This window comes from Muscardinus avellanarius, assembly GCF_963383645.1.
Source record: "Muscardinus avellanarius genome assembly, chromosome: 9".
Taxonomy (NCBI): domain Eukaryota; kingdom Metazoa; phylum Chordata; class Mammalia; order Rodentia; family Gliridae; genus Muscardinus; species Muscardinus avellanarius.
Genome location: NC_137795.1, coordinates 67241982 through 67255913, shown reverse-complemented (window position 1 = coordinate 67255913; position 13932 = coordinate 67241982). Strand labels below are relative to the sequence as shown.

Below are 13932 nucleotides of genomic sequence, written 5' to 3'. Positions count from 1 at the left end.
AACAGTCAAGATGATTATACGGAGATGCAAACTTTGGCTTACTTTGGTAGAGAGATGAGGTACCCCTCCCTCCTATCTTGAACCATTGTGCCTTACTTAGGTAAAACTTATACCTGTATAACCATTTTGAAAGCTCATTTCAACCAAGCTGAAGTCATCACTAGTTGTAAGCTCCTGAGATTAAATTATGTTTCAAGGATTCTGATTTGGCATGATTTAGGGATTTTACTACTCTACTGACTAATCTGTATTTTTTATGATTTATTGACTGATGTACAAAGAAAAATTTGATGCATCTGATGAAATTTAATTATATTTCACCTGGATAAACATCTCTTCTTCATATTTCTTAATGTACTTTAGCATCTCTGAATTATTTATTTATCTCCTAGACAGAAGCTTACCAAATCATGGAATTTGGAATCCATATAATTTTATTGACCAAAGATGCAGGCAGATAATTTTGTTCACACAAGAAAGGCAAACTGAAAATGGATCTGTTTTAAAGGTCTTTTTCTTTTTTCTTTTTGACAGTCAGAAAATAAACATAAATGTTCTGAGCTCTGATTTAAAATCAAGTAGACTAGATTCAAATTCTGTCTCTGTCTTGGACAGAATTCTGTGCTTCTGTGTCCTCATCTCTAAAAAGGCAGAAATAACATAGCCTATGTCAGCATGATCACAGGGTTGAGGGGAACAGTCCCTGAGGGGTGGACCACGGGGCCTGCTAAATAGAAAATGCTTGACAAATGTCTGGCGTGGCTTCTTAAGGAAGAAAAGGAAAGGTTCACCTATAACCATAAGTTACCTCCTGTCACACTGGTGGACAATTTGTTCCTGAAAAGTGAGTCTCAAGATGACTACCCTCACCTAGTCATTGGGAGAATCACATCTTTCCAGAAAGAGACCTAGAGGACACTTACATCAGTGGACATCATTAGAGGGCTGACTGGAAGTAGTCGGTACAGAGATCCTGGTGGGAGAGCCCCAGACTAGAGGAAAGGCTTCAGTCCTCAGATACCAGAAAAGTATTACCCTGCTAGGAAGAAGCAGCTAGAGTCGGTTACTAGGCTGTCTCTCCCTCTGCCAGAGAGCCCCCCTACATAGCAAGCCACAGTTTGAAAAATGTAGACTGTAAAAACTCCTTGCAAACCACTAAGAGAGAATTCTCATGCCAGCCACTGAATATCCTGCAATGAATTTGTGGATTCCTTGCCCTAGTGTACCTTAGACTCTTGAATACCGCCAGCACACTAGGTTAATTATATAGTCTGTAAATAAAAAGAAAAAGCATGAGGACTCCGAAAAGCAAAAGTAACCAGATTCCAGAGACTATGCCAGAAAGGTTTATTTATTATCTTTATTTTCTTTTGAAACACAGTCTTGCTAAGTTGCAGAGGCTGCCCTTGTACCTGCAGTCCTCCTTTCTCAGCCTTCCAAGTACTGGGATTATAGGCATGTACCACCACACCTGGCTGTCCCAGAAAGATGCATCACAGCCTGCGGCATTGCTGTTGCAGTGCATCAAAACCAGTTTCATAGATGTTCCTTTTTAAAGAAAAGAAGTTAGCAAACCATAGTGACTGGTTAGGATGCTGCCCAATAAGTATCCTAGGCAGATAGGGGCTGCTGACTATAGGTGAAGAGGCTCCACTCTGCCATCAACTGTTTCCCAGTAGCATGTTTTCAGTACCTCTCCAAGGTACTCAGCGGCCTTCCATATTTGAATCTTTTCATTTATCTAGTGTTGTGCTGCCCTTTAAATTTTTCTGACAGCTGGGTGTGGTGGCTCATGCTTGTAATCCCAGCACTTGGAAGGCTGAGACAGGAGGGTTGCACAGGTTCAAAGCCAGCCTCAGCTACTTAGTGAGACCCTGTTTCCAAATAAAGTATAAAATAGGTCTGGGAGTATAGCCTGGAGGTAGAAAAGCCCCTGGGTTCCACCCCCACTACCACCAATAAATAAATAAATTAATTAAATAAATAATAAAATTTTCTGACAGCAAAAATGTAAGTGAATATGTACTGACACAAAATTCTCTACACGACTATTTAAACATTTTTGTTTTCATACATCTTTGGAAAACCATTTTGGGGGTTGCTCAGAAAGGTTGCTTTGAATTTTGTATTATTTTTTGGGAAAATGAAATCTTTAGAATATTAGACTATTATATTTTTATAGAAAAGTTGACATTTTTACATTTGCATTTTAGATTAACTTATAGGCAAATTGACATCTTCACAACATTGAATTTCCTTAAGAATACTTGTTTCTCTAGTATTCAAATCCTTAATGTCTTTTAAAAAAAGAAACCGAGTTTTTATTTTCATTTTGGTCCTATACATTCCTTTCATGATAAATTATTCCATACTAATGCCACATGTTTTAAAAGAAAATTGATATTCCATCTTTCTTCTCTAAAGTCATATTGTGTTTTCGAGTGTACAGTTCCCTCTTCTTTAAAAGAGTATAATTTTTTTCGTATGTATGCAAGTATTCAGTATGAGCAGACAACCAAATGGCCTCATTCCATATCTGAACAATAACTTATCTCCCAACTCACCCTTCCTTGCCTTCTAAATGCATCATATTTCTCTTTATAACCCTTTATTCTTGTTAAACACTCAAAATTTGGATCCTTTCTTTGACTCTATTGGTCTCTATTGCATCTGTTACCTACCAACCCCACCCTCACCTCATTACAGATGTAATTGTTCTAATTGCAGCCTTTATTGCTCACCTAGTCTGCTAAAACCCTAATTGTTATCTCTGCCCCAGGGCTCTCCTTTTCTAACTCACCCTCTCCCCTCTGCAGCCTAGGCATCTTCCTGAAGCAGACATTAGTGAGACTACAGCTCCCAGGCTGTGATTACCAGCTCTTCCCACCACAGGCTCCCCTGCACCACATAGAGTGTGCAGTTCTGTCCTTGCAGATGGTGTCACAAACCTTCCATGATTTAGCCCAGCAGTCTGATTTTTGTCTGTCCTCTTTCATACCCCTTTCTGTACCATCTAGAGTGAAAAGGGCTGTGCTTACTTCCTTTGCGCTTCCATTATAAGAAGTGTAAGTCAGTGCTCCAGCTCTGGCATCCTACAGCTCTAGCTTAGAATCCAAGCCTTACCAGGCTTCGTAGCTCCATGACCCCAGACAAGTCAAGTAACCTCCTTTACTCCTCAGCTTTAGTTTGTTTATATGTAAAATTAGAATAATATTATTACCAACCTGATGATATTATGAAGACCAAACAAAAAAGTATCTTGGTACAAATGCTTGGCACTAGTAAGCACTCAGTAAATGCTAGTGGATGGTGATGTATATTTCATCTTAATTATCATGCTTATGAGAATTTCACTTGACAGACGTGATCCTGGGTCTGTTACCCCATATAGGTATGGCACACCTTTATCACCCTCATCGCTGTGAATTTCTGCCCGGACAACCTAAATTCTGGGCCCATTTCATTTGCCAGCTAAGCTATTATCTTCTACTCTTTACCACTTCCTAGAACACTCCAGGAGGAGAACTCTTGCCCTCTCTTGAACTGAGTCACTTTGTCTGGGCCTTAGCTCTTACCATATGTAGTGGTAACGCGTGCCATTTCCCGTGTTTGTGAGTCTTTTCATGATTGCACTCCATAAGAAACCCTTTTCTCTGCTTGCTGTCTGGGAAGTCTTGGGCCAACTATAGTATTAGTTTGCTGAGTCTGCCAAAACAAAACACCATCAGCTGGGTGACTTAAACAACAGAAATGTATTTCCTTGCATTTCTCGAGGCTGGAAGTCCTGGAATGAGGTGTTAGCCAGGTTGGTTTATCTGAGGTCTTACTCATTGGCTAACAAATGACCACCTTCTTCCCATGTCCTCACATGGTCTTTTCTCAGCATCCTTACATGTCTGTGTTTAATTTCCTCTGCTTATAAGAATAACTGTGACATTGCCCGTGCGCAGTGGTGCACAACTGTAATCCCAGTACCTGGATGGCAGATACCAGAAGTTTGCAGGTTCAAAGCCATATGCAATAACTTAGCAAGACCCTATTTCAAAATAAAAAAATAATGTAGGGCTGAAGTGTAGCTCAGAGTACAATGTCTCTGAGTTCAGTCTCTAATACAGCCAAGGGGGGAAAAAAGGAATACCAGTGAGACTAGATTACAGCCCATCTTAAAGACTTCATTTTAACTTACCTCCCCTCCCCCCACTTGGTGGTACTGGGGGTAGAACCCAGAGGCTTTCTACCTCAGGGCTATATCCCAGACCTATTTCACATTTTATTTGGAAACAGAGTCTCACTAAGTTGCTGAGAGCCTCACTAAGTAGCTGAGGCTGGCTTCCAACCTGTACGATCCTCCTATCTTAGCCTCCCAAGTGCAGGGATTACAAGCATGCACCACCACGCCTGGCTTACCTCCCCTTTTAAAGGCTTATCTTCATCCACAGTCACATTCTGAAGCACTAAGGGTTAGGTTCCTCAGGGGAGTTTGTTATCAGCAGCTACTGACTTATGGCAGAACCCATTTCAGCCCACAACCATTGTGTTAATCTTTCTGTGTCTCCACTTGCACTTATGTTAATCTGGGAAAAGCACCTCTTGAGTAGACTGAAGCTATATAACACATGCAAAGCACTACCTTAGTAGCCTGTAAATGGATGTTTAACAAACACCCATTACCCTACCCTTACTTCAGATCCCTTGAGAACATGGATGAATGCTCTCTCATTTTGTGTCTTCATAGTCTCTAGAACAAATTTTTAATGTGATTGCTTCTAAATCTTTGGTGAACAAATATAAATGAATGATCAAGTGGTCAAGTCTCAGGCATGAGTCTGTTCTTAGATGGGTTTGGTAGCAGAAACCACAGCAGGAAACATGTAGAGAAGTCAGTGTCCCAACTATAAATACAGTATACTACAATGGGTTCAGTATGAAAAATCTTCTCCTGTCCTCCTTGCCACACGCTGCAGAAAGTCATGTGGAAATGACTTTTGACGAAATTGCACACACAAATAACCCAGTATCTTCACACAGCCTGAGCTCTCAAGCGATGAGGGACACAGCGGCATTATGCACAATAGGTGTTCCTATCCTCTGTCTGCCAGTTCATCTCTTTGATCTCTGTAGAGGAGGAACATGGCTAAGGCACTGTGAATGGATAATAGAGCAGGAGTTAGAGCAGCAGCAGGCAGTGAGTGTGCTGCTCCGTGATCAAGCGCGAGCCAGGGTGATACCCAGACACTGTGCACCTGATGATAAGCATCTTCTTTTGGTGCCTCGGAGTCTCACGTTTCCTTCCAGCCTGACTCCAAAGGACTGCTTCATCTTTGACACCTTTACAGTGTGCCACTTTGAGCCTATAGGTTCTTTCTGAATTCACCAGAGGTTATAGGCTATCATTTTTTTCTGGTTATCACTACATTTTCTTCCTGATGCATGTTTCCTGTAGCTCTGAAGTGGATTTGTCTCTTGCATCATCCTTAGTGATGAGAACTTGCTTTGCTGTTCTGAAGGGATTGCTATCTGTCTGTGGGCTTAGAGTCAGGGAATTCAGTATATATTCACATGTTACCATATATACTCCTGACACCGTTTACAGGTGTTAGTAAAGACAGAAGGCAATAAGACAATTCTGTTTTAAAAATTGTATTCTTTAATAATGGCAGCACTTGATTATGAGAGCAGAGGTTTAAAAAAATGCTGCTCTCTGAAATAATATGGAAAATGGATTAGAAATCATAGCTTTAAAGAAGTTTAATAAACTGATCGTCAGAATAATGATTGCCTAGCTGGGTGTGGTAGTGCATGCTTGTAATCCCAGTACTTGGGAGGCCTGAAACAGGAGGATCACAGGTTTGCCACCAGCCTAAGCTACTTAGGCCCACCAAAACTTAGTGAGCCCCATTTCAAAATAAAAAATAAAATAGGGCTGGGGTGTAGCTCAAAGGTACAGTGTCCCTGAGTTCAATCTCCGGTACCAAAAAACACAAAACAAAACAAAAAAACAGTGATTGACCAGTTAAGTTGGTGTGCGCTTATAAATTTCCAACTACTTGGGAGGCAGAGGCAGGAAAATCATAGGCTCGAGGCCAGCCTGGGTCATTTAGCAAGATCCTTTCTCAAAATAATAAATAGAATGAATGGATTACAAAACTATGGAATATGTACACAATGGAATTTTACTTAGCCATACAAAACAAAATTATGTCATTTTTGGAGAAATGGATGAAACTGGAAAACGTTATGCTAAGTGAGATTAGTCAGTTACAAAAAGTAAAATATTAGATGCTCTCCCTAAATGGAAGCTAGGGAGAAAAAGGGTCATAGGAAGAACTCTAGGCAAGAAAAGAGAAACCATACATGAGCAAATAAAGTGACCTGAGGAAGGAAAAGGGAAATTCCATAATGTACATTCATAAACATATCTAAATCAATCACACAAGGAGCGAGGGGAGGGAATGGGGTGGAAATTGGGGAAGGGCTAAATGAGTGATGTGTGCATGTATGCCTCTACCATCTTGTACCCCATTAAGATATATGACTGCAATGCACCAATAAAAAATTAAATAAATAAATAGGGCTGGGGGTATAGAGCACCCCTAAGTCTAATCCCCAGTGCCACCCCCCCAAAAAATGTAGACTTTAGAATGATCCTAGAGATGGCAATGTAAAGGGATTCTCAACCCTCGTTGTAAGAGAATAATTACATAGGACATTTTTTAAATATGGGCGGATACAGAAGTTTTTGTTTAGTTGTCTGGAGCGAGGTCCAAAGTACTTCTGAGCTCTTCAAGTGCTTGTGACATGCAGCCTGGGAGGAGCAGCAGCACGTTAGGAGGAAGAGGAGCCAGTGTTTGTGGGGGGGCTACTTGGTCTCAAGCACTGAGCTGGCTACTGTCTCTGCTCTTCTTAATAAGTGAGACCCTTTGACAGATGGGAGAAATTGGGTCCTCCCACAGGACTCCCCGCTGCCTCCTTCCCCACTGTTGCAGTGCTTGGCTGAGATGCACTGCACCCTTCTTCTGTTCTTCAAGATCAGAGGTTACTTTTCATCTTACCCCTGGTGAAGAGGATCTTTACCTTTTTTCAAGCTTCAAGAAATCAGCCTTCAGGCTAGCTTCATCCCAGTGAAATCTCTCTCAGCAATTCTCCTCTCCCAGAACAGTTCTTACATTTTAAAATTTTGCCCACCTTTATTTTTCAATATGTTTTATTTTCATATGAAGAGATCCTTGGTCCAGAAACACAAAAAGAATCCTTCTTATCTGCTTGGCCGCATTGCCAGGCAAAGTCCATTCCATCTCTTCATTCTGCTGACCTTCACCAGTTCCCTCCATGTCGCATTGAAAACATGGCTGTAAAACCCAAGGAAAACTTAGGGGCCTTGGACAAGTGAGGTTCTTCCCATGTGCCTTCAAGTAGCAGCACTGTGAGAGTAAAGCAGGGCTGTTCGGACGGCACAGCCAGGCAAGGAGGTGTCTGTGTAGACAGGACACACCAGCCTCTGAGGCTATCACTTGGTGCCTTGCTTGCTTTCTGCCGAATGAGGACCTTTCAACAAATGCAGCCCACATTATTCCTACCAAGCTTGTTTGGCCCATCTTTAGAGAAGAAGGTGATGGGCAAAACATGATTGAAGCAGACAAGGAGAAATCTGTGGCTGTCAAAATGCAATCTCTGATTTCCTTCTAAATACGGAGAAAAGAAAACCCTTTGGCTGCTTTTAAGAACCACTGTGTCTTAGTTGAAAATTCAAGTTGATAAAAAATGGGAAAACAGTATGACTGAGAGTTAGTGAATGAATATTTTTCTTCGATGTTTCTGTTAACATGGTTATGAATTTTAGATGTTATGCACAAGTATTTTTGTTTGTAGGAGTAACACATGGTCTAGAAAAAAAGTATAGCAAAAAGAAAAGGCACATTATTTGTAATTTACCTCCTCCAAAGCACCACTTTTGGTATATGTCTTCTCCAGTCGTAGTGTATGTCAGGGGAGAAAGTGTGCATGCCTTTTAAACATATGAGAGTTTCAATTTAACAATATATATTGGACATTTTTCCACAGTATTTTTATTGTCTGCATAGTATCTCAGTGCACGGATATGCTCAGCCCAATTTAATCCACCCCTTCCCAGTATAAATGTTGTTTCTTATTCTTGTTTCTAGCTAATAAATAATGCTCCAAAGATTGTCCTTGTAGCTAGTTATAATTAGTACAGACCATTTTGTAAAGGTACATACATTGGGGACTGGTAATAGAGAATCTACCAAGAGGTAGTTTTGTATGATGTTGACCTAACTGTATCTCTTTCCATGATAGCATCTCTTAAGCTGAAAAATATTAAGTACTGCATCTGTGATCTGACTTTGGTGGCATCACTACATATTAAATTTTCTGAATTGTTCTGCATATGGATTTTAATTTGGAGGATTAAAATTTAGTATATTTGTGACAAGGAATAACAAGTTGAAGTACACTAAGATGGAATGTAATTGCTTATAATAAATATAGGCTTAGCTTCAAAATAGCTATGTTAAAATTTCCTGTAGAGTGCACTTTAAAGCCTTCGCTGATGTTCTTGGAGGTGTGGCACACAGCCATTGCTGGAATGAAATAAGACGCATTGTTCAAAGTTTGGCCCGCAGTTGATTTAATGCATATTTTCACTACTTTGACAAACCATTTTTCTAATATGAAAAGAGAAATTCTATACACAGGTAATATATAAGTAAAATTATAAAAATAATTCTATGGAATGGTATTTGATGACCCACCCAATTTTTAAAATATGCTTCACATCTAAGTTTACACGTTCTCTGGCAATTTTTGAATCTTTGTCAGCATCATCAGACCCATTATTAAGAAAAGAACGTTTGGCCTCAGTGTTCCCTTCCTATTCTGAGAGGCTGATCTGTATTTCTTTATTTGGGTACTCATTGTTGTTTTGTTTTGTTTTGTTTTGTTTTGTTACTGCTTGTGTGTCCTTAGCTTTGAGCCCTTTCGTGGCCATTGCTTATGCTTCAAGGAATCTGTCATTTAAACTGTGGGCCTACTGAGGTGAACAGAAGTCTCCCATTGGGTTTTGCTTTTTCTCAGCCTCCACATTAAAGGAGGTCAGGCCTCTTCACCCAAAGCCTCCTAGGCAGTAACTACATTTTGATCCAGGATTGTAATCAACAGCCATTTTTAATTAATAGGACAAGGTCTGAAACTGAAATCTCTCGGGGATAGACTGTTTTGAGCTTTATTGAGATTCATCTCTTCCCGACCCTCCCTACCATTTCCCAGCGTCAATCCTAAATTTTTTCTTTTTCTCTTTAGGCAGGAGGTTCCCAGGTGATTTTCACAAATCCTTTAGAAATTGTCAAGATTCGTTTGCAAGTGGCCGGAGAAATCACCACTGGTCCCCGGGTCAGCGCTCTGTCCGTTCTGCGAGACCTGGGGTTCTTTGGCATCTATAAGGTAATTTTAGTTACAGTCTTTTATTTGATTACATTTCATCTCCTAAACTTGTGTTTATCAGCCTGAAATTGATTTCTCATTTTCCTACCTAGAAAAGATGTTCCACTGGACCTCATAGGCCACCTGCATGCCAGTTAGGCACCCCAGCCTGTCATCTGTCAAAAACAACGAAAGTTGTTCAGCATGCTCTTTACAGCTACACTGGCTAGAGCTTTATTTGGATTTGTTATTGATACAAAAACCAAAATCTCAGCTCTATCCTCCAAAAGGATAGATATGAGGATCCTAGAGTACCATCTCTCAGGTGATGCTGAGCTCAGTGTAAAGAAAAGCCCACATTAGGTCAAGAGCTCATTTTCTGATCTTATACATTCTAGCCCTATTCAAGTTCTCTGTATCTATGCCTTATCTTCATTAGTGTAAATCACCCATTTTTTTATTTAGAAAATGGCTTTTCAGAATGATGGGCAAAACCAAACTTTAGAAGATTTTTGAATTTGCTTTTCATACCCTTCTACTCAAAGTTATAGTGGAATATACTTAAAATCATCTGTATATGTGCCTGGTTCTAAGGCTTTTCAAACAAAAGATATTCACCATGTTTCAGTGAGAAGACTCCACAAAGAAAGTTCTTTTTACCAACGTAAATAAGTAAACTTAGGAGTACTTATCATGATTTCATATCTTCATACAGAAATCTATAAGATTAACAATAAATTTTTATACATACCAGTAAATATTTTATTCAAATTATTCATGTCAGGGTTAAACCATTGTCTTAAACACTACTTAATCTACTGTTTGGGTACCTGTTAACATAGTTTTATAGAGTACATTGTATCATTACCCCAGGACATACAAGATGAAGCACTATGGGTCTCCATGTATAATATTGTCCCTGGGAATTTTATCCCATAGACACAAACACCAATATAATTCATTTCATTTTTTCATTATTCCCAGTTCATCCTGATTGGATATAACTGATCCCTGTAATGAGTAACAATTTAAAATTTTGCTTTTTACAGAACCTTTAAATTTTTTGTTTTGACACTAATCACAGCATTTGTGACATCCTTCCCCAAGGGATACTATTTTCTTTTTCTTCTCTTCCTCCTCCTCCTCCTTTTTCTTCTTCTTTTTTCCTAACCTGAAATCTGCAGGTGACCTGAATAAATAACCTGAATTAATACTTGAGGTCCTTGTATACAAATCTCCCTTCCCCAAATAGCACTCTTATTTCTCAAGGTCAAGAGATTAATTTGAGTCTTTGTAAGGATCAAATATAATGCGATGACTTTAATGGAACTGGTTTTTTAGGGGAAGGAAACAACTTCCTTTATTTATTTAGGCACATGTGATACTTAGGAATAAACATACTGATTTTTACGCACATATGATATCTGGCAATAAACATACTGATTTCTTAAAAATAAAACTTAAGATGCTCAGTCTATGATTACACAAGTCAGCAGTGTTTTGTAGCCATTCACCCATTTATTACCCGGCTATAAGAAATACACATTATCGTCATGGACATATAGCATAGATCAGTTTGAAGAAAAATTCTTTTTTTTTCTATCTTTTAAAATTTTTAGGCTCTTGCAGTCTGTAACACCATGTAACACTTTGTCATTTTGACAGGCTGCCAGGCAGTCTTTCAGTGGGCTGTCTGGTAAAAAGCACTCCAGTACCATGGCAGTGACTGTCATCGAAATGTCTAGATGAATAAAATGGTAAAAACTTGTTTGCTGATAGAGAAATAGAGCCTGTTAAGCCACCTGAAGATGCTGTGAAACTAGGACTCTGCGCTTTTTCATCTTAACATTATTTTATAATCTTAATCCCCTTAACGCTTCTTTGGAAGTAGTTGGCATCCTGATTTTATTGTTGTTGGATGAGCAGAAGCTGCCGGCCATGGTATCTGAGCTGAAATTGAGGCTCAGAAGTTGCTTGTTTCCACTTTTGTGCTAAAATTGCTTTCCTGAAATGAGCAAGATTGCTCAAGTTTGAGCAAGAGAACTCTCCCATATAAAGTTAGCTTAATTACTAGTCTAGTGGTTTAATCTAGTTCAGAGGCATTCCACAGAGCTTGGTGCTTCCTTATAGTACCTCATTTTGGTGTATTGGTATTTACAAAGTGAAGTTGCTAGTGCTTTGAGCAGGAAACCTGGTTTCAAAGCAATCTCAATTTTCCTGCTGGTTATCTGGAGACCTGTGAGTCCTCCTTGGGCCGACCTCTCTCTGGTACACCTTTCTGTGGCTCCTCTATGTTATCCTGGCTTCTAGCCTTGGCTTCAGCTTATGGGCCTGGTCTCCAGGCCCATCCAACCTCACCATACCCTACCCCACTGCACCCTTTCATGGTCAGAAATCATTTAGCAGGTTAAGATCCATCACTTTAGGGAGCATCACAGCTTCAGTATTGCATGTAGTTTAATAAGTTTTTGTTTCAGGACAGCATATTTTAGTAATAAAGCCCTTCTCTATTTGTAGTCTTGGTTGGGTAGAAAGATGCTAATGGGGAGGAATGACCTAAAGCCATTAAACAGTTCTAGTTTTAGCTGGGACTGGGAATCTGCCTTCTCCTCTGGGTGCTTTTGTTTGCTTCTGTTAGCATAACAATGTGATCTCAGGAGGAGTGGGTGGTTGGCTCTGTCTGTGTGTTTAGGCCTGCTGAGCTTAACCTTACCCAAATTGGACTTAACCAAGCTTTCTGTTTTTCTCCTGAATTGACTTGCAAAAGAACCAAACTATGCTGTAACTTCAGAGTAAATGGCAATTAGAATTCTTGCTTTAAAAATATACTTGCAACTGAAAAATAAAGTGGATATGGTAAACATTTCACATTCTTGAAGTTAAAATTGTTTTGAGCGCCAGATATAGGGAACTATGTAAATAAAACTTCCCCTTCTAAAACAAAAACTTAGTTATAGCAATACAGGAGATAGATGATTGAAGTAAAAAGCAGAATAATTCCTTGCCTTTGAAAGAGCTACTTGAATGTGATATAGTTAAAAAAAAATCTACAACATATACTACTTTTATTAAAAACATATAAGGATGGGGTGAAGGGTCTAACTCGGTGGGAGGGCACTTGTCTGGCCTACATGGTGCTCTGTTTGATACCCAGCCATGGAGGGGGCTGGTTATACAAGGATGTAATTCTCTTCCTATATAACTTTTGCTTTATCGTATAAGCCCTTGAAGCATAAAATAAGTCAAGTAAATTTAGTCATAGAAAAGAAAGTTGTATATATCTACTTTGGGATGTTCCCTTTGGCATAGGAGTGATCAGCTTATAAAGCATGTCACTTATCATTAATTGGCAGCACAGCTATTATAGATCAAAAATCCTTCATTAGGAAGCAGAGCAACAGTCCATGTCTTTTCAAAGACAAAAACTGGTCAGTGAATTAGTGACAGCTAGGATCCATCAATCATTGTTGAAACAGTTTTCAAATTCCTTATCACAAATTAAACCTTGGCTTTTACCAGAAGGGCACCTGGGAACATGGGCTCTGTCTGCAGTGTTCTGGCCAGAGGCATTTGTTTTGTCCCACTGTGTTTGACAGAGTATTCCCATGGTTTGTTCTCATCCCTGTACAGTAGGCTGTGCTTCTGCTCATCCCTTGTGCTTGAAAGAACCACTGGAGATATTGTCCATGCACTGCAAAAGTGGGTGGTGCTAGATCCACCCCTTTTTGTTTTTTCTGCTAGTCATCTCAGAGAGTTGTGACTTTTAAATTTTTAAATAAAAACAAGTTGTTGGTTAAAAAAAATCAAACGATTCAGAAATATATACAAAGGGAAATAATTTCTCTCCTAGCCCTTTGATCTCCATTTTCTTCACAGAAGACCTGTTGCTTATGTTTTTTATATATCCTTAAAAAATTCTTTCTACTTATCAGTATTTATTTCTTGCTTCCCTTCCTCTCTCTTCTACATATTACAAATTGTACCAACATCAATATAGCATCATGACTTTAACAAAAAGAGTGTTTCTAAACACACCATGCTAAAACATTTTCTTCACTTTAAGAATGGCGCACAATTTGGTAATCCCCCTCCCCGGTACTGGAGTAAAACTTGTTTAACTAGTTTCCTGTTGGTGACTATTTAGGTGTTTTCTAGTGTGGTGCTAGTACAAAGAATGCCATGGTGGACATCCCTTTGTGTGTGTGTATGTGTGTATTGTGTGTGTGTGTGTGTGTGTGTGTGTGTGTGTGTGTGTGTGGTACTGGGGATGGAACCCAGGGGCTTTCTACTTCCAAGCTACTAGACTTAATTTTTTTTATATTTTATTTGGAAACAGGGTCTCACCAAGTTGCAAAGAGCCTCACTAAGTAGCTGAGGCTGGCTTCAAACCTGTGCGGTCCTCCTGTCTCAGCCTCCCAAGCACGGGGATTAGAAGCGTGCGCCACCACGCCCGGCTCCTTCATATATTCTGATAGACTTTCATGAATGCATGCA

General features: G+C 39.5%; 1 protein-coding gene across 1 annotated transcript in view; it reads left to right on the top strand.

The window, feature by feature from the left end:
- Nucleotides 1-13932, top strand: part of SLC25A13 (solute carrier family 25 member 13) — a gene marked incomplete at both ends in the record, with an annotated part of 180780 nt that overhangs the window by 141075 nt on the left and 25773 nt on the right. Inside the window, 1 exon segment of the mRNA XM_080701717.1 lies at nucleotides 9319-9459. Coding sequence (XP_080557843.1) covers nucleotides 9319-9459 — 141 coding nt within the window.